The 25,381-nt window shown below is 32.4% G+C and overlaps 1 protein-coding gene across 11 annotated transcripts in view; it reads left to right on the forward strand.

The window, feature by feature from the left end:
• Positions 1-25,381, forward strand: part of EPHA7 (EPH receptor A7) — a 180,892-nt gene that overhangs the window by 73,632 nt on the left and 81,879 nt on the right. Inside the window, exon 6 of one of the 11 annotated variants that reach the window (XM_031935520.1) lies at positions 2,418-3,598. The exons of the other annotated variants lie outside the window; for them this stretch is intronic. Within the exon in view, the coding sequence (XP_031791380.1) occupies positions 2,418-2,452 (35 nt within the window). The 3' untranslated portion in view covers positions 2,453-3,598. Of the gene's footprint in view, positions 1-2,417; positions 3,599-25,381 lie in introns of those variants that run through there. 11 annotated transcript variants of the gene reach the window in all.

The following is a 25,381-nucleotide window of genomic DNA, read 5'->3' on the forward strand; positions in this document are numbered from 1 at the left end:
AGACACATAATATGAATTGGTAATAGTGATGACGACAGTAGTAAAAACATGGGTCCATTAATTTTAAGTACTCTTTAGGTTTTCCCCCAGTCCCAATTCCTATGCACTGCCACTGTCAATCATATACACAATTTTCAGCCCTGGATCAGCTAAGGGGCATAGCCTTGAAAGCTATTAAATATAGGTGAAAGATAGGAGATTGTCTTTAAATTTGGACAAGGATATAGTTGTTGTTCTGTTTTCAGTACAAGTGTTCAGAGGGAGTAAATGTTGATTATTTTATCCCTTGCTTCGTTGGTGATGAATTGAAGCAAATTTGATCCAGACAAGCAATCTGGTGGAATGATGCAGAGCCATCCAAAAAAAATCTGTACTAATCCACCAATGCAGTAAATTAGAGCTACAAGGAAAAGGCATTGATCCACAAGAATCATTAACAGTTTTAACCAACTGATCCAAGTAATAGGGTAAAGGAGAGAACACTATCAAGATCTTGTTTTTCAGATCTGTCAGTTTCAACTGCTAAAGCATGATTGTTACGTGTTTGAATTTTAACTGTTTTTATGACTTTGGTTCCCTTTGTACTAGTGTAAGCAATGAATAAGGATCAATTAAGATGTAAGAACTCTGGGAAAAAATTACCCAAATTTCCTGCACTTAGTTTACAAATAGGTCAATCACAAAGTGAGAGATAATTGCTGCAACCTAACAAATTTAGTCAGGGACAAGGCAGAGCAGATGATGTATGTTCTGTGACAAAATACGTGGCAGAGATGTACATACAGATGTGTAGCTACTTGCTTTGTTTAAGACACAAGGATTACAGAGGAAGATTTGTGAAAAACAATTAGCATAGCTTTAAAGCATGCAGTTCTTAATTATCCAAAGCATGTTGACATCAGATAGTGTCTTAATTTTTAATGTTTTGTCATTAACTTCAGCATATAGAAAGATACAGAACGTTGTCTGAGCATAGCATTCATAATGGAAATTGTATATGATGATAAAAACAAAACTGGCTAAGCCATATCACTATTGCATTATTCAAATACTGCTAATACTCTTAAACTCAACACCCTTAACTCTAGTTATGTCAGACTATACAACTGTGAGCTGATGTATTTATGTGTATAGACATGTATAGATAATAATAAATATATGTTCTTTAACCTCATATATTTTATGAGTACATGTATATTCCTAAGAGAGTGGGCATTAGAATGGTGGTAGAGCTTAAATGTTATAGATTTAGGAATCTTATGCCTATAAATGGTGAGTTAATGAGTGGCCTTTCCTCAGAAGAGGAGTGGAGCTATAATTTAAAAGTGTGACAAAAAGTTTTGAGAAAACAAATAAGAATTGGAAGAATCTCAGAAGCACATGACAAAGACCAAAGAGGGGTGGCCAGGCCAGTTGAATAAGAGGGCTGTCACAATTACCAAAGGAAGGGACATTTTCTCATCAAGTTGATCATAGAATCAAGTGTCACAGGAGGTCAGGTCAGTAGAATGAAGACACAAGAAAGTCTACTGGATTTGAAAATTTGGAACCATGAGAAACAGTTTTTGCTGATAACTTGAGGTAGAAAAATATCATAATGATATTTTTACCATGGTCAAAAGCAAAGCCTGACACTATGGCATACGTAGTAGAGTATTCAGCTCAATGATGGCTGAATTTAATTGTAATAGATTACTTTATGCTGATTTCATACAACATTTATCAGACTGGTAAAGCCTTTCAGACAGAGGACTGAGTCTGAATTACATTTGGAAAAAAGTACTGCCTTTGTTAGTTTCTAATACATTATCATAACCTTGTTTTCTCCTTGTTTTGACATCTCATCCTATTTTCTCACATCCCTGACATCACCAAGAACCCAAATATAGCCTCACATAAATTTCATTGTTGAGAACCTGATAATCTCAGAAATAAAGGACATAAAAGGAAAGATGTTAATTCTACAAAGATAAACTATGCATTTATAACTATCTCTCATCTAATATAGTATCATTAATATTAAATGCTATAAAATCAAATGACTGTTTATACACATCTAATACAGAGACTGTGCTATGATAGATAGATGATAGATGATAGATAGATAAATAAACATGTATCTTTTCTTCTTTCTCCAGTAGATTTTAAATTATATGTTCCATATCATGTACTTGCCAATATAAAAAGTATAACCACCTAAAAATTTGGAAATTTTATTTTTGCTATGTGCAGTATTTGTTAATACTGATAAATGTTTTATTTTTAGACACATTTCCTTTATCTTTGAAAATTATATAAACAAAGAACAGAAAGCCATTATCTTATTTCAACAAACATTGGATGTTAATATAATTTGTAAGTGACTTCTGGTACACCTGCTGCATTAAACACTGGTGTTATTTTTGAAAATACACCAGCTGACCTCCTTCAGATTGCTGCCTGCCTACTTTGATGTTTCATTATTTGCTTCAATCCAAGGATGAAATGGATGAATGGATCTTAATTATAGTGTCCTGGTGACTCTTTTTTCAGACCATTTTTCTGGACAAGCATCAGCTAATCTGACAAATCATGAACAGTTTACTTTATAGTTTGTCTGGGATTAAGTTACTAACTGGAACCTGCAGGGAACGCAAAAAGCAATGTCTCCTGATAAAATGCACTGGGTGTTTGCTATGCCTGTTTCAATTTTAATTCATAACCTTTAGGAATGAAGAACTATAAACAGATAATTCTCTGACAGATACATTTTTATACACTTAAATGTATAGCACTTCAAACACAAACCCTGTGTATCCAATTTACATATCTAAAATCTACATCATGTGTTTGATTTTGAATTTGTTTTATTTCTGGAGTTTTCACTGTGTAAAAAGAGTTACTTTGTATTTTTTTTAATTTAATACAGTTTTAGAAATATTTCTTTCTTAGAACTAGGTTAAAACATCTGCAGTTATCCTTTCAATTGCATGTAAGTGATTATACAAATTTGATTATGTTTTAATTTGAAGTATTTTTATGTGATCCTGGGACACATAGATTATTGAAGGAATTTGAGTTCAAATTTTGGATGTTTTTCAAGTTTCAATTAAAAAGTATAAAGTTTTGGAGAAGTCAGATGACTATTTGAGGGTTCATAATAACTGTTGTAGATAAGTATTACTCAAAGTTTTCCAAAGAACAAAAAGTGTTCAACCTTTATGCTTAGGTTATTATTATTTCTTCTAATAGTAATTGATTTTTTTGTGAATTTCATATGCCATCTGCTGGATGACACGATTTTCTTGTTCAGCATAAAGTTTGTTCTTGCAGACAATATGTGTTTTCTTTACACATATCAGTAAAGACATGTTGATTAGTTAGAATAGGCAAATGAATAACATGTAAAGCCATAGTTTCTAATAACTGTCATTTAATTGGACATTTTTTCATCTTTCTTCTCTTAGATGCATGATAAACATATATAAGTAACTCAATATAGAATTTAGATTTAGTATCCTTCTGGGTAACTAAAATTACCCTGCCATCCTTATAAAATAGTATTTTTTATTGTTCTTACACTGTAAACAAATGTATTGGCAATAAAGAATTAACAGCATATCCAGGAAGACTTTATTTCATAATTACATTGTAAAATACTTCTTGTGCCATTCTGTTTATCTAATTTATAACTCTATTTGATTATTCCAGCATGCCTTTATCTGTAACAATTGCACCCTAGGGACTAGTCAACTTATTAATTCATCACTTGTCTTTTTTTACGGTTACAATCCCCATTATAGTATGAGCATAGAGTGATACTCTCTTCTGAAAGCTGCCAGCCAACTGGTTCCAGTCTAGGTGACCTTTTGTTTGTAACCATGGTCCTAATGGTTTTTCTATTGGCTTCTGTTTCTAATAGATTACATTACAATCTATTTTTTTGTCTTATGGTATCATGATGAGGATAGGACGGCAAGAGTGAATTCTACACCTGCAATTACAGAGTTTTAAAAAGAGGAAAGACTTGCTTCAAGTTAACCTGTAGGCTTTAAAAAAAAATGCTTTTGATTTATCTGTCACCTGATCCATCAGCAATGAATAATTTTCATGGAAGGTGCACTTTAATTACATTCCCATTTGACTTGCATTATCAAGCCCTATCTAGGTAATTAATCTCACCAAGTATCCAATTTCGGCCTTTATTGCTGGCAGGCAGACCTTCAGAATTATGTGTGCTTGAATGGGTCTTGGGCCTTTTTCACCAGGCAGACCCTGAAAGAGATCTGAGGCCTTCCAAATCTTGAAAGTATGCCTATGAATTTTTTTCTCTTAGATATTGTGAATAAATTAAATTATATTTGGCATCACAAATATACTTCCATAATCAAAGAAACCTATAGATTATTGTAATCATGAAAACGATATTAAAATTGAGTTACCTTTCACTTCTGGGTGTAACCAATCTGCATGTCATTTTGTATGTAGAGGACCTGTGCTGAATTATTAACTGTAGCTAACATTTGTATCAGTTTGCTGGTGTAAGTTTGCAAAAGCTACCTCCTACACTTCAGTATATTGGTTTAGTTCAGGATTTAAGGTTTATATGTATTGAAGTGAGTTGGTGTTAAAGATGGTTAGATAAAATTAGAAACATTTACAATAAGCCTTGTATTTTGAATTCAGTTACATGCTCTCTTTTCTACAATTTCATTTATTCTGAATTAATAGATTCCTCACTTTTTATATTTCCCTATCTTGATTTTCATAATTTTTATCTCTTAATTTCTGACACTGATTAATGTCAAAGGTCAGTGATCCTAACAACTTAGTTTACACACACACATACACACACACATATAAACACACTCAAAGTAATTTTGAAATATAAAATTCGCCTTTCTGTTGTAGTCTTATTTTATGATCTTGTGCAAAAATGCATAAATCTTTTACGATTTGTATATTTGGAAATTATGATTACTGTATATGTACTATTTTGATTCTCTGAGAATATTTCAAGAAACCCTGGGGGTTCTCTGAAAATCAAATTAAAATATAGAGTAGATGGATTGGCTGTCTGTTTGAAAGTGATCTAAATATCTGACATTATTTTAAGCTGTAGATTGTCTGATTTGTAGAAGAGAAGGCAGTCCAATCTTTAATAGACTAAATAGGTTATAATGCCTGCACAGCAAGAATTTTGGAAAATTTGGACTGATGATACTAGGTAAAAGGGTGAGTACTTTTCCGTTTCCACTGTCACTTCTATACAAGTAAGGCCATGAATCTCTGCTTCTTGCCCTGAGTTCTCTCACAAACTACTACCTGTATCTTCACAAGGCCATAGATTGTGATTGCATTTATAAGTGTTCCACTATCAAAACCAACTTTACACAGCTAACTTTGTTTTTTTTTCTCTTAATGAATAACTTTCATTTGACCTTTTGATTTTTACAAAAATAATTGAAGACATTTTAATGTAACATATAATATGGATTTCTAAAACATTTAACATTTCTTTGTAAAAACCACATGGAACTTTCTATCCAAGTATTAGTTTCCCTTGTCATTTAGAAATAAATCTTCAATTTTTAAAAAGTAGTTTAATTACAATTATATGTAGGAACATTTTACTATGGGTTGATTATCTGTTATTTGTAATGCTTGGGACCGGAAGTGTTTCCCATTTTGAATTTTTTTGGAGTTTTGGAATATTTGTATTACACTTACTGGTTGAGCATTCCCAGTCTAAAAGTACAAAATCCAAAATGATCCGGTGAGCATTTCCTTTGAACATCATGTCAGTGCTCAAAATTGTTTTAAACTTTGGAGCATTTTGGATTTTAAATTTTCAGATCAGGTATTCTAAACCTGTACCCATAATATTTCTAGAATGAAGATGTGATAATTTAACAATGTTTTCATTAGATACATTCATGATAATTGTTTACAAACCACACAGTAGGTTAAATCAGAATTTAAATTGGTCAGGAAGATTCATTACTGAATGATTTACTATTGTGAATTGTGTAGTAAAGTTTATATATGCACATACACATGTACACACATATACATGCACACTAGATATGTATATATCCTGTTGTGTGAATATATATGAATTCATATTTTACATTTTTAAAGAAATTGTTTTGTTTATGTAGTATTGACATATACTTTCCCTAATATCAGACATATATAGCTAAACAAAGAGTTTATAGCTTATTAACATCTGTCCCTATCTTTAGTTCCCTTTTGAACCTAGGAATCATGAGAATTTATATTTCTCAGTAATTGTTGTAATTGTTATGGTTCCCTGTAACACCATTTTAAATCGGAATATGGCAAATATAATTAATCTAATGTATATAGATAAAGGAGAGATTACTTGTACATTGTATAGTAAGTAAATAGGATTTGGTTTAGTATTTAGGAATGATTTGTTAACCAGAAACATTCCCCAAAGTTATTTTACTTTTCTTTTATATATTCTTTAGACATATGTTTTTTCAATGTATTGACATGCCAAAAATGTGTATTGCCTGGTCTGTTTACATAATCAATAAATACATCGAGCCCAGTGGATTATTTTTCTATATCAAAATAAAATCAGTTTCTATGTAATAATGCATCTAGAGAAAAATAGACATAAAAGACATATCAGAGAAATTGGGCACCGGATTTAGAATCAAAATATTTGAATCCCAGGTTGAACAAGTTGTTTTTTGACCTTGGGCAAGTAATGCAATCTCTCTATCTTTTTAGTTAATCTCAGCATTATGTGAAGCAATACATGAAAAAATGTTTTATAAAATAAAAACCTCATGCAGTTATGAGTTAGTGGTGTTGATGTAGTAGAATTGAATTCTGTGCTATAAATTTAACTGTGACAAAGTGGAGTTTTGGAAAAAGTAACAAAATAATGCTGATTATTATACAAGATTAATGTTGTCTTCACTCTCACAATATGTAACCCTCTCAATAACCAGGACTACAAAAGAATAATAAATTGTCGACTGTTCTTTAAACAAGTAATGTTGACATTTTTAAAAACCAGTATCTCGGCAAAGTTTTAGCAATTAATGAGCTGTATTAGATATAATCAGTTTCTAAAAAATGAACTTTGAATTCTGAAGACACTATCTCCCAATAAATTAAAAACTTATTTTTATTGCCAGTTTTTGTATTATATGTTTTTAAAAAATGATGCTAAGTGTTCATGTAAAATTTTATTCCTGTACACTTTGAGAAATCGTTATTTGATAAAATGTTGGTACCTTATGGTATTATATGTGTGCGTATATTTATATAAAATTGAATATTTATTTAATTTAACATAAAATTTGATTATCTCTCTGTACATAGATACAGATAAAGCTATAAGGAGAGATGTATAATATAGAGATATAGAGATATATATAATATGTATTATAACTTATAATACATATGATTTTCTTCTCTATCAAACTATAGGACCTCTTCCATCATTGCAGCCAATTTATATCGTGTTTTGAGGGACAGATAGAATAACTTTGGAAGACAATTATTTTATAGGAGGAACACTGAAAAGATTCTAAAGATCAACTCTCTGTAGCTGTTTTAAGTTTTTAAGATATATTCTCTATCCCACCTCCATTAAACAAATAAGCGAATACAAAATAACCATTTTATTGTTTCGATTACTATTTAATATTCAGGTATAATTGAGAACTTTGAGGAAATTTTAAACATTTGTGGACATCTGTTTTTGAAATTTAAGCCCATTTATAGCCAAACTGGGCAAAAAAAAAACATGATTTATTGGAATACTGATTTGGAAAGAGTTGAATTTCAGTGGTTCAGAGGTCGCATAGGAATCAAAAGCAGAATATCCCCTTTTATAACTTTGTAGGAGCTTCCAGGGCACCTGAAAGTCATTCTCTTATTTAATATATTTGATGGTTTTATAAGCTATTGAATACACACACACACATACACCCTGCTTAGACTATTTCAAACTATTTCAAAATATTAAATTTAAAAAGCAAGAAGTAGGAAGCTGAGGAATGTAAAACACAAGAAAAGAGAGAAGAGAGAAGCATGTGATTTCCACAAGTACAGCAGTCCCAGACTTTCGTTAACCCCAGAAAATTGTTGTTTCTTTTACATCTACTCCCACGGGCTGTTGGTGGGGATTTGGGGGCAACATGATGACATTCTTAGGCTTCCTGTTCAAGACTTTTATACTCTTTGATGAGTTATCTCCCTTTTGTTCTCTCCCTCCCAATGCTGTTTCTTCCCTCCCTCCCTTTCTTTCTCTCCTTCCCTCTTTTCGTCACCTCCCTCCATCCTCACTCCATTTCTTCCTTCCTGTTTGTTTTGGTGATAAGGAACTAGGTGCAGAGGAAAAAGCATGCTACAATATGAGATCATTATTCCAGTGTCACAAGAGTCATATAAACGGTGCACAAAGAGCAAGTTGTTCCCTGAGAATTCATTTCTTTGCCTCCAGGATGCTGCTGCTTTTTCCATCCTTTGATACTTACTTCTCTTTCTGAGGTGTATCTAACTTGAGAGCTCCCGGTTTGAGATCAGTAGTAAGAACAACAGGCTTGTCTGTGATACTCTACTGTTTGATATAGAAAAATACTGGAATATTTTCTTTTCCTGCCAGCTCTCTATGAGAGAAATCTCTCAATTATCTGTTGAATACATTTCAACAAATCTGAATAAGTTTCTTTTAAAGTAGTTGTTTGAGGCCCTTTGAAAACAGATTTTCTTTCCTTTGACATTTACACATTCTTGTAAACAAAATACAGCACGATACCCAAACTGATTTTATGTTTATACAAGTAGCTTTTTTTCTAAGGGTAGAAATGGTCAAAAAACTATCCACAGAAAATTAGGTCTCTTTTCTAATTTATATTCCAGAGAATAAAAATAGTCTTTTGTTATAGCTTTGTTCAATCAGTGTGTAAAGACATTCACTTACTAAAAGAACTTGTGATTCTGACCTTTTGGAAATGGTGTGCGGTCACTGGAACCTTGCTTTTGATCACTGGTAATCGTTGACACTATTGAGCAACCTTATCCTTGTGGATCTTTCTTCTGTGTTCTGGGTCAGTCTCCCATGGGAGAAAAGTGGAACTTTGAATTGCGGATTTGAAAACGCAGAAGCAATACACTCTTCTGTTGTTTAAGGTATTTTCTGTGAAGATTCTCACTGTACTGACTATGCGTTCAACCAAACACAGTAAAACAAAACCAGCAGCCACTTTTAATTACTCATTGATACTTAATTTTTATATCTTTTTCCTAACTACTTCGAACTGCCACCCCTATACAGGGCAAACAAAAGGAATACGTTGACTGATATAAGCTTCCTTGTTTTTCCTTTTTTTTTAATCAAAATAATACTTTGTACGCTATCCAATTTATATTACTCTACAGATCCTTCAAATTTATGATAAAATTGTTAAGTTGGAAGAAGGATGCCATTCAAACAAGAGGTTACTCTTGGTTACTTGAGCAGTGGCTGCTATTGGAACTGGTATTGGGAATGAGCTATTCACTTCTGTTCTTAAAAGTGTAAAAGGGACCGCAGGGCAGAGTGGCTTATGACTGTAATCCCAGCACTTTGGGAGGCCAAGGTGGGCAGATCACAAGGTCAGGAGATCAAGACCATCCTGCCTAACACAGTGAAACCCCATCTCTATTAAAAATACAAAAAAGTAGCTGGGTGTGGTGGCATGTGCCTGTAGTCCCAGCCACTCTGGAGGCTGAGGCAGGAGAATTGCTTGAAACCAGGAGGCAGAGGTTGCAGTGAGCCAAGATCATGCCACTGCACTCCAGCCTGGGCAACAGAGCCAGCCTCTGTCTCATAACAACAACAAGAAAAGTGTAAAAGGCTTTGAACAGTTGTACATTTGACTGCCCGCTACACTTGCAAAGTGAAATACACATGAAATCCAAGCAATTTGTAACATGAAATATGAATAGAATCTGAAACTTTCATGTATACCTTGCATTTGCCTCGTTTTCTGATGCTAAGTTCATTGAAGAGGTTGTGAGAAATATTTTATTGGGCAACCTCAAAATATAAAGTTATGTGATGATTGTGTATTACTTTTCTTTCTTGTATTAAAATACTTTTGTTCTAGTAGTAGTATAGTATTAGGCTTGAAAGTTTTGGTGCTCGGTATACTACATGAACTGTTTTTTTAAACACTCCTTTAAATAGGCTTTTGAAGGTACATCAATTATAATGAAACGTTTTCCAATATGTTCTGGGTACCAAGTATAGTACTTGTGCCTCTTTTGTAGGTTATAGCAAGAAAGATGCATTATATGTCTCCCATATACTGGATACATGTTCAGATCTCTGTGCAGCCATTTCTGGAGTATATCAAGAAATGAAATAGGGAATTTAACTATGATTAGAATTTTAACAATCTCTATTGCTAAATAGAAAAATTTCCATTTCTCTATTTAAATTTTCACAAAATACAGAGGAAAAAATGTAATTTATGGTTATTTATACCACAGTATGAAACTAATAAAGATTCAAAGAGTATAGTTTCCATGTCTCTATTTTAATTGTTATAGGTAGATAGGCATGGGATTAAAAAAAACAAACAAACAGAAAAAAAACTGTGGCTGATTATTACTGGTTAGTGTATGGGTCTAACAGGTTATTCCTTTTTGCTCCTATTTTCCCCCTACTATTCTACATCTTTGCTGGTGGTCTCCCTCATAAAACACAGGTGCTTTTAAAAAATATAATTATTTCACTTTTAAAAAATACTTCCTTATGATACAGAGAACTTTAACAAATCCTTTGGTATTATAATATAAATACCAGTGAAACTGTAAAATTTGAAATATAATTATTGTCCCAGGTTTGGTCAGGGCAAAACGGTTACATTACAACCCTAGACAGATAATGTTTCACATGTGTTGATGATTATGCTTTACATTAGACGGAAAGTCTCATTTCGTTCTAAAACTAAAAATAGAAATAGAAGAATTTTTATAATATTTCTTGAATATCCCCCATTTTTGGAAGCAGAAAAAGTAAGACTGGATTTATGTAAAATATATTGGAGGATGCATTCTCACCTGTTAACACTTAATTGACCCTCTAGGAATCAAACTTGCAAGAGTTTTGTGAGGAATGTGTTATTATTCCAAATGCTGAGAGAAGTTAAACAAATTGCCTAAGGTGATAAAGCCCATACACTTGCTGGGTGAGACAGCCCCTGAGGTTATATGGGTCTGTGGCCTGTCCTGTTGTTTTCTGGGTTATTTATTTCTTCCTGTCCTTGATTTTTGCACCTGCGTTGTCCTATTTCTGGAAAAAAAATCAATTATAATAAATGTGATTCATACTAATACTGGAAAATGTTAAGATATGAGCTACACATCACAATCTATACTAGTTTTGGATTAAGTTTAAAGGTGAAACTTGCAAATATATTCATGGTTATCAGAGAATTAAATTGATTTGCATCACATGTTTAACCTTGATATTTGTGGATTTGAGTCAGAATATGCTAGTTATAATGCATGGAAAAGCTGTGGGGATACAGTTTTCTATGTATAGTAGCAGAAATGCTAACATCTTAATGTGCTTCTTTGGATATATTTTTTTCTACATTATACATTAAGTTTATTCTCTAGTAGTTGGAAAGTGTTTTAGATTGTTGGTGTATATACTTGTTAGAGAATTATCTTTAGATATATAAAATTAGTTTAAGTTCCTTATAGATTCTGGCTATTAGATTTTTGTTGGATGCATAATTTGCAAGTATTTACTCCCATTCTGTAGGTTGTCTATTTACTGTCTTGATAGTTTATTTTGCTGTGCACAAGCTCTTTAGTTTAATTACCTCCCATTTGTCAATTTTTTTGTTGCAGTTGCTTTAGGCATCTTCATCATGAAATCTTTGCCAGGGCCTATGTCTGGAATGGTATTTCTTAGGTTATCTTCCAGTGTTTTATAGTTTTAAGTTTTACATTTAAGTCTTTAATCCATATTGAGTTTATTTCTGTATGTGGTGTAAAGAGGGGGTCCAGCTTCAATCCTCTGCCAGTCAGTTATTTGAGCACCATTTATTGACTAGATAGTTCATTCCCCACTGTTTGTTTTTGTTGACTTTGTCAATGATCAGATGGCTATAGATGTGCAGCTTTATTTCTGGGCTCCCTATTCTGTCTACTTTTGTACCAATACCATGCTTTTTTGGTTACTGTAGCATTGTAATATAGTTTGAAGTCTGGTAACATGATGCCTAGAATTGTCCTGACTAATTCAGCTCTTTTTTGGTTCATATGAATTTTGAAATAGTATTATCTAATTATGTGAAGAATATCATTGGTAGTTTGATAGGAATAACACTGAATCTGTAAATTGCTTTGAGCAGTATGGCCATTTAAACAATATTGATTTTTTTCCTATCAATGCACATGGAATGTTTTTCTATTTGTTTGTGCCATCTCTTATTTCTTTTGGCAGTTTTTAGTAATTCTCGTTGTACAGATCTTTTACCTGCCTGGTTTGCAGTATTAAACAATCCTATTACAAAATGGGCAAAGGACACGAAGAGATGCTTTTCAAAAGAGAACATGCAAGTGGCCAACAAACACATAAAAAATGCTCAACATCACTAATCATTAGAGTAATGCAAATCAGAACTGCAATGAGATCTCACAACAGTTAGGATGGCATTATTAAAAAGTCAAAAAATAACAGATGCTGGTGAGGTTTTGGAGAAAAAGGAACACTTATACACTGCTGGTGGGAATATAAATTAGTTCAGCCTTTGTGGAAAATAGTGTGGTGATTTCACAAAGAACTTAAAACAGAACTACCATTTGATCCAGCAATTCCATTATTGTATATATACCTAAAGGAATATAAATTATTCTGCCATAAAGAGACATGCATACAAATGTTCATCACAGCACAGTTTACATGGAATCAACCTAAATGCCTATCAGTGTTGGAGACTGCATGGAGAAAATGTGGTGCATTAACACCATGGAATACTACATAGCTTTAAAAAAGAATGAGATCATGTTCTTTGAAGCATCATGGATGGAGCTGGAGGCCATAATCCTAAACAAATTAATGCAGGAAAAGAAAAACAAATGGTTCATGTTCTCACTTACAAGTGGAAGCTGAACACTAAGTACAGAGAGACACAAAGAAGGGAATGACAGATATCAGGACTACTTGAGGGTGGAGTTTCAGGGGAGGGAGAGGATCAGAAAAAGTACCTGTCAGAGATACTATGCTTATTACCTAGATAATGAAACAACCATGACCCAAAATTTACCTATAAGACACCTGCACATGCACCCCTGAATCTAAAATAAAAGTTTAAAAAGATATAAAATTAACACAAAAAGAAATAAGACATTGATTACTCTTATTTTGATGAATTTGAGCCAGTATTTTTTATGTTTAAATTAATACCCTGCACAAATTAATTGCTTTAGATCTACTGTATCACATTGTTGATCATATCAGTTTATTTGAAATTCAAAAATATTCTAAATCATATTTTTTACCTAATTGTATTGAAATGTTAAGGCATTTTCTGAAATAGCTCTTGCTTTTGTCTTCAGAATTTGAGATATGTTAATACAATGTGCACAATAAACAATTCTAATGTTTATATAAACTTGCTTACTTTTGTCATGCACATATGTATTAAAATATAGCACAAAAATTAAATTTAACATTATAATTGAGTTCCTATAAATTGCATATAAAAATATATAAGCCACTTAGCAAGGAGAGAGATGGAATTTGTAATTTAAGTACATATCAGATAAAAGATTACAAATATACAAAGCTCATGTTCTGTAGATAACTGTTCATTATTTATAGTACTTACCAGAAATATAGTTTGCTGGAGTTGGGGTGAAAAGAGTTATACTTACCATTATTATACTTATTTTATTTTATAAACATTTTTCTCAAATTATTAATTTTCTCAAGGCTTTTTTTATTATTATTATTTTTTGCTTGCTTTATTCAGTTCTACTTCTCACCTTCCACCAGGTCCACTGAGCTCCACTGTACTACACTTAATCTTAGCCATGACGCTGACAAGCAGTTGAGCTTCACTGTAAATATCCTTTGAAACAAATTCTGTGAGAATATTTTTAAACAAGTGCTATTATTAAAAGTCTTTTCAAAAGTCAAGTACCAGTTTCCTGTGATCTCGGTGAACAACAAAAAAGTCAAGCACCTAACAATGTCAGGTGTGTAGTAGTTGCATAATATGTATTTTGTTGAGAAAATAGATTAATATATTATTTCTATTGAACTGAACTGTGTGAGGCAATGCAGCATGTTGTCTATGTTTGCCTTAAAGCAGAGTTATATAATGAAAGCCTATTCATTCAGCCTTTGCTTGTGGATGCTATGAAAAGATAAAATGACATAGTGGTTTACAATAGTAGCTGAAAAATAGAAAGTACATATCTTTGAAGAAATAATTAATCGATAAACTAAACAAGGTATAATGTGGTTGAATTGCTATTTGCCACACATATACAAATTACATGGGGAAATTATTGGATGAGAAAGCAACATTGCTTCAATTGTTTGTATAGTTCATGTAAAGTAATAATTTGTCCTTAGTTATTCAGATGATTTCCTTAATTCTCCATGATCATTTCTTTGAAAAAATGTTTATATGTGTACATGAAATAAATTTAGTATGCATTCTAAATGAAATCTCTATTTCTAAATAAGTTATAAATGAAAAATAAGACTCATGTCTGAGTTTGATTTTTAAAAGCTCTGGAATTTTTTTGTATTTTTCTGCTAAATATGTAATCTGCATATTTCAGGAAGGCATGTATTCAGTAGTTGCAGAATTTGGAAACGGATTAAAGGTGAAGAAAACTGAGAAAAGACTTTTGTGTTTAGTGAGAAAGATATTGAAAACCTTAAAAAAGAAAATACGATTTTATTATAGTGGTGTGACTATACATGTGGAAAGTAAAACTAAGGAGAATTGTTTAGGCCATCTCTGTTTACTTATTTCCTTAAAAAACAGTGATATCCTTCATTTGTAGTATTGTAATGTATACTTTTGTTGCCAAAATTATAACTAAACTTTTACAGATTTACTGCATTTCCATGTTGCTAATTTTACAATTCAGCATCTGCAGTACTTTTCCCCAAATAGCCATTAGATTATCAAAATGTTTGACATATACGCCCACTCTTGACTGTGAACCTACACAGACAGATCATCTAATGAAAAGCCAGTTAAGAAATGTTCAATATTGTGGGTAGGTGGGCATGTTCTCCATACAACAAAGTCCTAAGATCAGTTATAGAATAAGGAGTTAATAAATGCTTTACACCTTTTGAGATGCCTTCTTAGCTGATAGTCAAGCTAACATAAAAAAGAGAAAAGTAAATATTTTGCCCTTGGAGAAAATGCTGTTGATTGGCTTGGATAAAGAGCAACTTTCAGAAGGGAAATCAGCATATTGAAGAGCTATCTGCACCTCTATGTTTATTGTAGCATTGTTCACAATAGCCAAGATATGAAATCAACCTAAGTGTCGATCAACAGGTCAACAGATTTTTTTTAATGTGGTACATATATACACAATGGAATACTATTCAGCCATAAAAAAGAAAGAAATCTGCTCATTTGTAGCAATATTGTTGAGCCTGGAGGATATTATGTTAAGTGAAATAAGTCAGGTACAGAAATACAAATACTACTACATATTCTCACTTACATGTAAGAGCAAAAAACTTTGATTTAATAGAAGCAGATAGTAAAATAGTGGTTACTAAGAAGGTTGGGGAGAGAGGAAGATAGGTTGGTTCATATATACAAAACTAGAGCTATATAGGAGAAATAAGCTATGGCGTTCTTTAGTACTGTGGTGTGATATAGTTAACAATAATTTATTTTATATCTTCAAATAGCTAGAAGAGAGGATTCTGAATGTTCCCAGCACAAAGAAATGATAATAACAAATGTTTGAGGTAATGGGTATGCTAATCCACCTAATTTCATCATTACATGTTGTATACTTGTATCAAAATATTACTATGTACTTCATAAATATGTAAAATTATTATGTGTCAATTAAAAAGAGTCACTTTCATCCTTTGATTACCATTTTGTGTACTGTTTGAAAACAATTTAATTGTTATGTTTAACATTGTATAACAAGAATTATTTCAACTTCCTTAGTTATCTCCTTCCCTCATTCCACTGACTGAAATTTTTCTCAATTCCTCCCAAATATAGTTTATCTTCTAACTAGTGTAAAAGGATAAACCTGCTTATACTTTAGGTGAGAGTTTACATTGCTAATAATTTAATTAGTATTCTTGTTCAGTATCTTCTGCTCCAAGAATGAGTCTTTGTTTTTTGTTTTTTAAATTTCTTCAGCTGATGAGTGTAATGGAAAGAAGATGGGCTCTGAAGTAAGAGACCTGGTTTCTCTTTCCAGTTCTGCCACAGTCTCCTTGTATAAAGTAGAAGATACATATAACAAAAGTATTTATACAAAATATAATCAAAAATATTTGAGACAGTAAGATTATTTGAGAAAATCAATGAAGTTACTAAGTTTATTTAGTCAGTCATACTCTATAATGGCTGAAATGTATTCTTTAAGAGATGTCTCCTTTTTAAAAAAAAAGTATGCAAAGAATAGCTGTGTTGGAAAAGTATTTGAAAAATCAAGTATGTCAGGATTCATACACATGTCATGGCATAGCACTCACGTTCTTTATTAGGTGTGAAGTAAAATTCTTGAAACAGCTCTTGGACCATATGCTGTTGCTAGTTAGCATGTCTAAAAATGATAATTTTATTTTTATATTTACATTAATATTGCTTATAATCTGGCTTAGATATTAATTAACAAAAGCTTTTAACCTTTCTATTTGAAATAAATAATGATTAGCAATTAAACATTTCAGTTACTTCTGATTGTAAAAGTATGATAAGTGTTTAGTGGCCAGTGTCTCATTCAGAACTTGTAGGTCATACTGTGCAGTTACTTATCTTTGCTGTGTAATAGTTATATTATTACAATGCAGATCTGAAAAAAGAGTATTTTCATTTAGTCTGACACTAAAATATACAATTCTTAAAGGAAACAAAAGTTAAAAGTTATTGGTAATGAAAAAAAAAAAACCCTACATTACTTTATTCACTTTAGTTCCCTGAGGAGTTAGTTATTAGTGTGTACATGTTATTGTTAAAGTTATTTTTAATATTAGAAGATGAATATGGATTTTTATAATGCAGTTTTGGTTAATTCATTCTGCAAAATGTGACCTTGACTTGCTGTTTTTCTCTTCCTTCCTTAATAATGTTATCTTTAAATTAGAAAATAGTACTTTTCATATTTGGTTTATTATATTGTATAATCAAAGTATTATTTTTCCCATGTAGTCTTTTAAGGAGACCATGCCATTTTCTATTCCTCTTTCTCCTTACTATTTAAGACATGTGCTTAGAGGGAGCACATTGATTATGGGAATTCGCTAGTGAGAATATATTATTACCCAGATTGAGTAGTGCCCCTTTGATGCATTAAAATTGCCATGACTCAGGAACCAATGTCCTAGGAGAGATCTTGGTATCCAAGATAATAAAGTCAGGTAAGAACGACCAGATTACCTCTCTTTTAGGTGAGGAAAGATGATTAAAATATGACTTATGATGCACTTTACAGAAGTGTGGATTCCATCATGCTAAAACACTTCCCAGCTGACTAATACTTGAAAATTCATCAGTGAAATGTTTTCCCTTAAAACTCTCATATATTGTTGTATCATTCGAATATATTTATTCAGCATTTCACACGTTTCATACATTACTCTAGATGCTGGGAAAAGCTATAGACAAAAAAAGAAATTTCTGTCCTTAAAAAGTTTCTAATAGAAGTGGGGTGCAAGTAGAACAGACAGAAATATACTAAATGTGTAACATATAAAAACTTAGATTATGTTGTCCAAACAAAATACATAGGAAAGCTATGAATGGAGTGTCAAGGGATTGCAGTTGTTAAAAATTGCCAGGAAAGGCTTTATTGGGATGACGTTTGAATAAAAGCCTGAGTGAGATATGAAAGCAAAGCCAAACGGAGGAAGAGTGTTCTGGACAGAGAGAACAGCCTGAGCAGGTCCCAAGGAAAAAGCATGTTTAGCATGTTTGGTGGGAGAGATGAGTGTATCTGGTGTGAAGGGAGAAAGGATGAGAGTACAAGAAAAGGAAGTCGGGTGTTAACAGAGTTGCAAGGACACACCATGTTAGACCTTGCAAGTCATTATAAACCGCTGGCTTTAGATGAAGATGGAAAGCCAGTAGGGCGGATTTAAGCAGAAGAATGACATGAATATACTTTCATTAACAATCTCATTAACAATCTCTCTGCTGTGTTAAGAATAAGTAAGAGGGGTTCTAGATTATGAGCAAGAGATTAGGAGGCTATTGAAGTAATCTAGAAGGTGACTTTCACTAGGTGGCAATGGAATGGTAGGGAGTAGTGAATTCTGAATACATTTTGAATATAGAGTCAACAAGATTAGCACATTGAATGTGGAATATGACAGAAAGACAGTGACCAAGGGTGGCCTTGAGTATTTTTAACCCGTGTAACTTTTGAAAAGATAAAATAACTAGTAACTCTAGACAGAAAAATTTGTGGGAGAGACAGGTTTGAAGAAGTTTAGGAACTCAGTTTCTGTTATGCTATGTTTAAGATGCTATAGGTGTCTCTAGTTTACCTGTGATATTGGGGTTAATTATGTAAATCTGGAGCTTTCAGCATTGACATGGAATTTAAAGTCATGAACTAAATGAGATAAAAGGAAGTGAGTATAAATAGAATAAAAAGCAGGGTTGAGGTGTGAGTGCCAGGGCACTGGATGATGAAGAACAATCAGGAAAAGTGACAGAGAATGAATGACCATTGAGATAATAGAAAAAATTCAATTTGATGCCGAGAAAGCAAAGAAAGTTATTTCAAGGAGAAGGCAATGATCTGTCCCAAATGTTGATAGCTCTGCAAGGTGAGGAGTGAGAACTGAACTTTGGATATAATCAAATCAGTATGAGTCTAGTGGCCATCAGAACATCTCATATGTCTTAGACTGCATTGATTTATAGAGTAAAGGTGGCTGATACTCAGCTCTGCTCGGCACATTCACTTCCAACTGGGAATATTGTGCCCAATTCTAGATAGCACAGGTTAACAGTGATACAAATATATTTTAAAATGATGGGAAATATGAGGTAACTCACAATCATGTAAGATGGATACCAATTGAAAGAATGGGTTTGGCTAAGTTGGAGAAAACTAAGAAGATACAACAGTAAAAATTTGCAGCTTTGTATCTTAGAAAGTTCTTTCTTATATTCAGTTACTATATGTCTTTCTGTTGTTTCTGCCCATTCGTTGATGTATTTAATAAATATTAAGCACCTGTCATGAGTCATTCTGCTAACCGCTGGATATGTGTTAGTATGAAACAAAGACAAGATTCCTGTGTTCACAGAATAGATTCTCTGAAAGATTTTAGTCCAGACACGTCATATGCTATGATGGGATCCCAGGATCTATTCCTGCATTAGCAGGAAACTCACTTGCTAAACACAATGAAGAGGAGAGACCTTACCTTTGAGTTTCAGTGAACAAATAATTTCTTAGTTTTAAAACTTGCTTCTACTTATAATTTTCAGTGCAACTGGAAATCTTCACATAGAGACAAGTTTAGGTCACTTGCTAGTCAACCTTTCTCCTAAGTTCTGCTTATGCCATTCATTAGATATTTAACAGTTAACACAGGAAACTCTTCATATATTTGATATAAATGGAGCATTCATTTAAAATCACTCTTTAATATGTTTTAGATGGCATTGAATGTTGTGCAGTGTTTTATTGAAATGTGGGTTGTGATTTTACTCACTTGTTGAATACTTATTGAATGCTTACTGTATGCCAGGTAATTTGCTGAGGGCTGGATATTCAGTGGTGACTTGAACATAGCCTCTCATGGAACTTAGCCTATAGGGAGAGATATAGTTTAATCTCTTTCCTTTTTACTTCCCACTAATACCACGGCATAATTCTTCAGTGTTCTTATGAGATTTTCATTACATGAATCTTAGACTATGAATAGAATTGTCTGCTGTATAACCAATGTTTGGTGAACACAGCAGGCAGTTTGTAAATCTAGAGTTATTATTCTTGACTCTTTGTCAGATCTCATTGATGGCAAAGAAAGGATGTTGTGTCTTTTTTTTTTCAGTAAGCCTGGGCATCAGCACTACATCCTTCTTAAGCCAGCAGTGCAAACAGATAATTATTTAATATCCTGCGTTTGATGATAACCATTTTTTCTTGGCAAATGTTTGAATTAAGCAAGTTTTCTTTATTGAAATTTCCAAAATACAAAGTCCTTCTTTTTAGCCACTTAGATACATGCAGATACTTCAAAGTGTGTCTGAATAAATATAAAATATTAAGTATACCAGTAGATTCGTAACAGTTTTTTACTGCAGTTAACCTTGGTTAAATGTACACCTATTTTCAATACCAAGAAAAGTGATAGTTCATTTTGTTGGAATTTTTAAAATGTCCTTCATTTATCATATCTATTATTTTTACCTTGATTCTCTTGATAGATATATTTTGGTAAGTTTAGGAGTAGACATAGAGGGTGGGAAGGAGTGGAGTATAGTGGATGATAGATCCTAAATTTTACTATTTGAAACAAAGCTTACAATTACAGAAAATTGTAGACAATTGATCATAGGAAATACTTATTTTAGGTCAGGTACCCATCACTGGTTTGACCTTTATTATCATGTAGCTAAATAGGCCTGGCTTTTGTTTGGATACAGAGGCATGTATCGTTTTAGAAGGACTTGATGATGAACTCCTCACTTAAATAATTTTACTTATTATAAAAGAATAAGTGATATAATGCTAAAGTTTCTATAATATAAAAAACACTTAGAACCAATTGTTCCTAAATTCCGTTGATAGTGTCCTTTGAATTTAGGGTTAAAATTGAGCTATAGCTTATTTTATAACAACTATTTCCCTATATGCATATATTATTCCTGGCAATTCTAAATATTTCCTCAGCTGGTAGAACCTTCACTCTGTCTCTGTCTGTACACTCACTCTCTCTCATTCTCCTCCCATGCACCCTCATTTTTTATACTACATAACCCCAGTGTTAGAAAAGGTATGTTCACTGGAAAAAAAAATGTCTTTTTTCAGGATTGTTATTAATAAGTACAAAATAAAATAGTGGCTGAAAAATCTATCAATAAAAGGCTTGCACATATCCCTTCTACCCTCTACAATATGAACCTCTTTTGCTTCTACTCCTACTATGAACACACAGAAACATTTTACTCAGCTTGCTGGCCAAGGCCTTGGTTTGTAAAAAATTATGATGTTCTCAATGCTTTTATGTTTGTTTGCCTAGGTGACAAATAGTGAAGATTTGTCTTTCTCTGTATCTGTGTTGAAGGCACCCTTAATACCCTCTTTTCTTGATTTTATGTTTCTGCAATCTCAAAGAATGGAATGCCCCTATTTGCCCTGGCACACTTACACACATATTTTTTTAGAGTGTGGCAACCGATGTTATTTAAGAGGTAGGATACACATGTTGAGAGAGTCTAGTTTCCTTCTTTCAGACTTAAACCCTATTGTGCACTTACATGTTATATGAATTCTGTGACCCCATTTTTGCCTTAAGGCCAATCCTGATTATTATTGTATTTCATGCCTTTCATCTGCCGTTGGGTTTACAAAAATCTAATAAAGGTTTATAGATGACTTCCCCAAGCTAGAAAATCTAATGGCACTGATGTTTATGAAATGCTCCGTAGCCCCACCAAGGATCAATGTTATTTTCAGATAGAAACTTTTTAAAATTACCTGAGATTTTCTTTGCCACTCTTGTATAATCAGAACCCAATTAAAAAGATTCTGATGAATATTATGAGGATGTAATTAGAGGCAAATTTTATATTGGTTCTAATATACTCATATGTTGGTAAAGGAAGTTATGCCTGTACAAACTTAATGCAGATTTTTAAAAGATCAGTCTATCCATTAACATTAATTTTGCAGTATTTTTCTAAGGAAACACATCAAAAGACAGTAGCAATACTTCTGCCTTAGGCGAAAAATCTCAAAAATATTTGTTGTGCTCAAAAGAGTCTGTCTGCCCCTTCATGGATGGTTTAAGATAACTTTTGGCAACAGAAAGCAGACCACTGATAATACTTGGAGGTAGTTTTGTATTCATGATTTAATACATGTGAAATATGTAATGGAGGGACTCCTGGAGTGAAGATTTTAATATTTCAGTTGTAGATAACTCTCTTTGAAAACATAGCTTTTTATACAGATTTGGTGTGAAAATGTTTAGTTGAGCAGATGGAGATCCAGCTGGTAGAATATATGTTTGTCAGGGTATCTGGCATTTAGCTACATCCAAAAATGATATCAAACTGAAAGATGCTAAAGAGCAGCACTGTATGAAAGCCAGTATGATCAGTTAGGGGTAGAGTCCTTTAATTTTGGATTTCCTAACCTTGTAGAAATACATTTTAATCCAGATGGAATTTTTAATTTTAAAAATAAAATCTGAGAAAATGTAAATAAAATTGTCAAACATCTGCCTTTCCAAAATCTTGATTACAGTAGGCCAGGAAAAACATTCTACTTTGTGTGTTGAAATTTAGTGCCTAATGAATAGTATATATTTGTACATGTACAATAAACATGCACATTTCCCAGAACTTTATATTCTATATATTTGATATCATTATTTTGGTTTCTTGAACTAAACTGTAAGAAGTGGTAGATGATAATTGAGTAGAATATTAAGAGAAAGAAGGAAAGAATTTGTAGAAGAATGACAAGAGTCCTAAATGTACTCAAAAATGTTTTACCCCATTGGATTCCAGTATTTAAGTCCCCACTGAGGTGGATAAAAGGCCAGCTTAGTAAGGAATCATGTGTTTACTCCTAAATTTTAGAGCCTATACATTTAGTTGATTAATACAGTCTGCTTACTTGTTTCTTTCATAAAGAAATGAATATTTAGAAATAAATTATTTTGTTAAAATGCTTAAATATGTATACTCAAAAAAATCTATATTATGCATTTGAAGTTGTTTATTTTAATTTAAAGCAATTAGGCAAAACCAAAAAGTTTTTGCATCTTGTTTTTTGTTAGGTTTCCTCTTTGGATACCATATTAATAAAACCTTCATTCAAACTTCTAAATTAAGTCCACTGAAAATGTCCAACTTGATTAACTGTTATCCTATATGGCCCTCAAAAAGTGATAATTGGACATATTCATTCATAGTGCTAGTAAAACACACACACACACAAAGCACAGGTGGGGGACAGAATGCTCCCTGAATCTGTAGAACTGCTTATCATAGTGAGTAAAAGTATCTAGAGGTGACTTTTGGAAGGCTTCCCTTAGGGATGTATTTGAATCACTAAATCCAAAGAGAATATTTAACCCTTATTTGATACAATGACTTCATGAAAATGGGTCCTAATTTTGAAGGTGTAATCAGAGTTAGATAGCCACTAGTATGCCTCTCTAATTCAGTCATTGATATAACCTGAGCTGCGTGCACTGCTTTAAAATATTCCCTTACCAAAAACTAAAGCTGGGGAAAGCATGTTCCTTACAAGCATGATTTAGTAAATCCAGACTTAGAAATTAATTAATGAAGAGTGTGCCTCTGCAAAACTCCAGTATATTTATCAGAAAAGCACCCCTCTATGAAATAATAAAGATTTCGGCCTTCCTGGGGAGCTTTATATTTTATAAAACAAGACACACAAAAAAAGGAATCGCTTGCAGTAGATTATAAGAGATACAAAATTTCCCTGTAAGTTTTTGTTGTAATATTTCTTCCTACATTTTAAAAAGAATAGTAATTAATGCTATAGTTTTTCTTCAAATTCCATCTTAAACTTTACTTGTTTTATATCACCTTCCTACAGTGTAAATTATATATAGTATACATTACAGATATATAATAAAGAAATTACATATAGTGTAAATTTTATACATCTGTATCTACATGTTTGTATTATGTTTATAAAATATGTGCATGTATGCATCTGTATAGTGTGAAAGCCTGTGTGCTTAACTTGTGACATGTTGAGCCTTGTATTGTTTTTTACATTCATTATTCATTCATTAATTCAATGAATCTTCACAGTGCTCTATAATGTAACTAGTATTAGTGTCCTCATTATAAATATGAAGAAATTAATGTATAAAGAGTTTGAATAAGCCTAAGGTTGCACAGTGGCGGTAATCAAACCCCAAATTGTGCTCTTAATCAAAATGCCGTATGGCTTTTGTTAATTTTCTAACATTTCTAAAAGCCAACATTAATCTCAAAAAGAGATAGTTTGGACATTTACTTGAGTAAGTGACCAGTTAGTTTAACAAATTCCTGTAGAACTGATCAATGAATGTTGATGCAGCGTGGAGTTGTGTAGACCACAGGGACCTGAAGAGGGATTATCTCCTTTATAAGCAGTAGTCACTTCCCTGTTCTTGCTGAAGATGCATAAGTGCCCAGTGGGGCCAGAAATGTCAATTCCAGAAGTCAAGTCAGAAATCTAAATTTGTCAGTGAAATTTCAGATATTATAATTTGTATCTTGTAATTAAACTTAATAAACAAAAAGGACCTTGATGGTGTCTAACAAAACAAATATAGAGAGAGGAAATAAGAAGAGCACTAATTAGTGAGCTCAGTCATATCCAGACATTGCAGGTTGAGTTCCAAGGATAAACAAACTCTGAGACAGAGATACATATGCAGGAAGTTTATTGGGGAATGCTCCTGGGATCAGTAACTCACCTATTGTGATTGATATATACATAATCAACAAATAATATATTACTGTTGCCTACAATTTGATTCTTCTATTCTCAAATTACTATGTTCTCACAGTTGATATTAGGTGCTTGTTACAATGCAAATACTGAGACCCACAATCAGGAAGTATTGATTCTGTAGACAAACTTGGTGGAGAACAGTTATATACATTTTTACAAATATGCAGGTAATTCTAATGATTTTAATACATATGCCACATATTGAGATATACTGATTTAAAAGAGACGTATATAAATAAGAATTTATATATTTTCTCGAGGGTATGAATTATATATTGTAAATCTTTTATAAGCCCTCATGTAAGATGTGATAAATAATTTGAATTTACTGCTATTTTATTTAGCAATTATTACACGATACAAAATATACACAAATTATCTTGTAAACTATGTAACATTTTATAAGTGAAATTATATTTCAATGAATCAAAATTATTTTTGAAAATTTCTG

This window comes from Piliocolobus tephrosceles, chromosome 5 (assembly GCF_002776525.5).
Source record: "Piliocolobus tephrosceles isolate RC106 chromosome 5, ASM277652v3, whole genome shotgun sequence".
In the NCBI taxonomy this organism is placed as follows: domain Eukaryota; kingdom Metazoa; phylum Chordata; class Mammalia; order Primates; family Cercopithecidae; genus Piliocolobus; species Piliocolobus tephrosceles.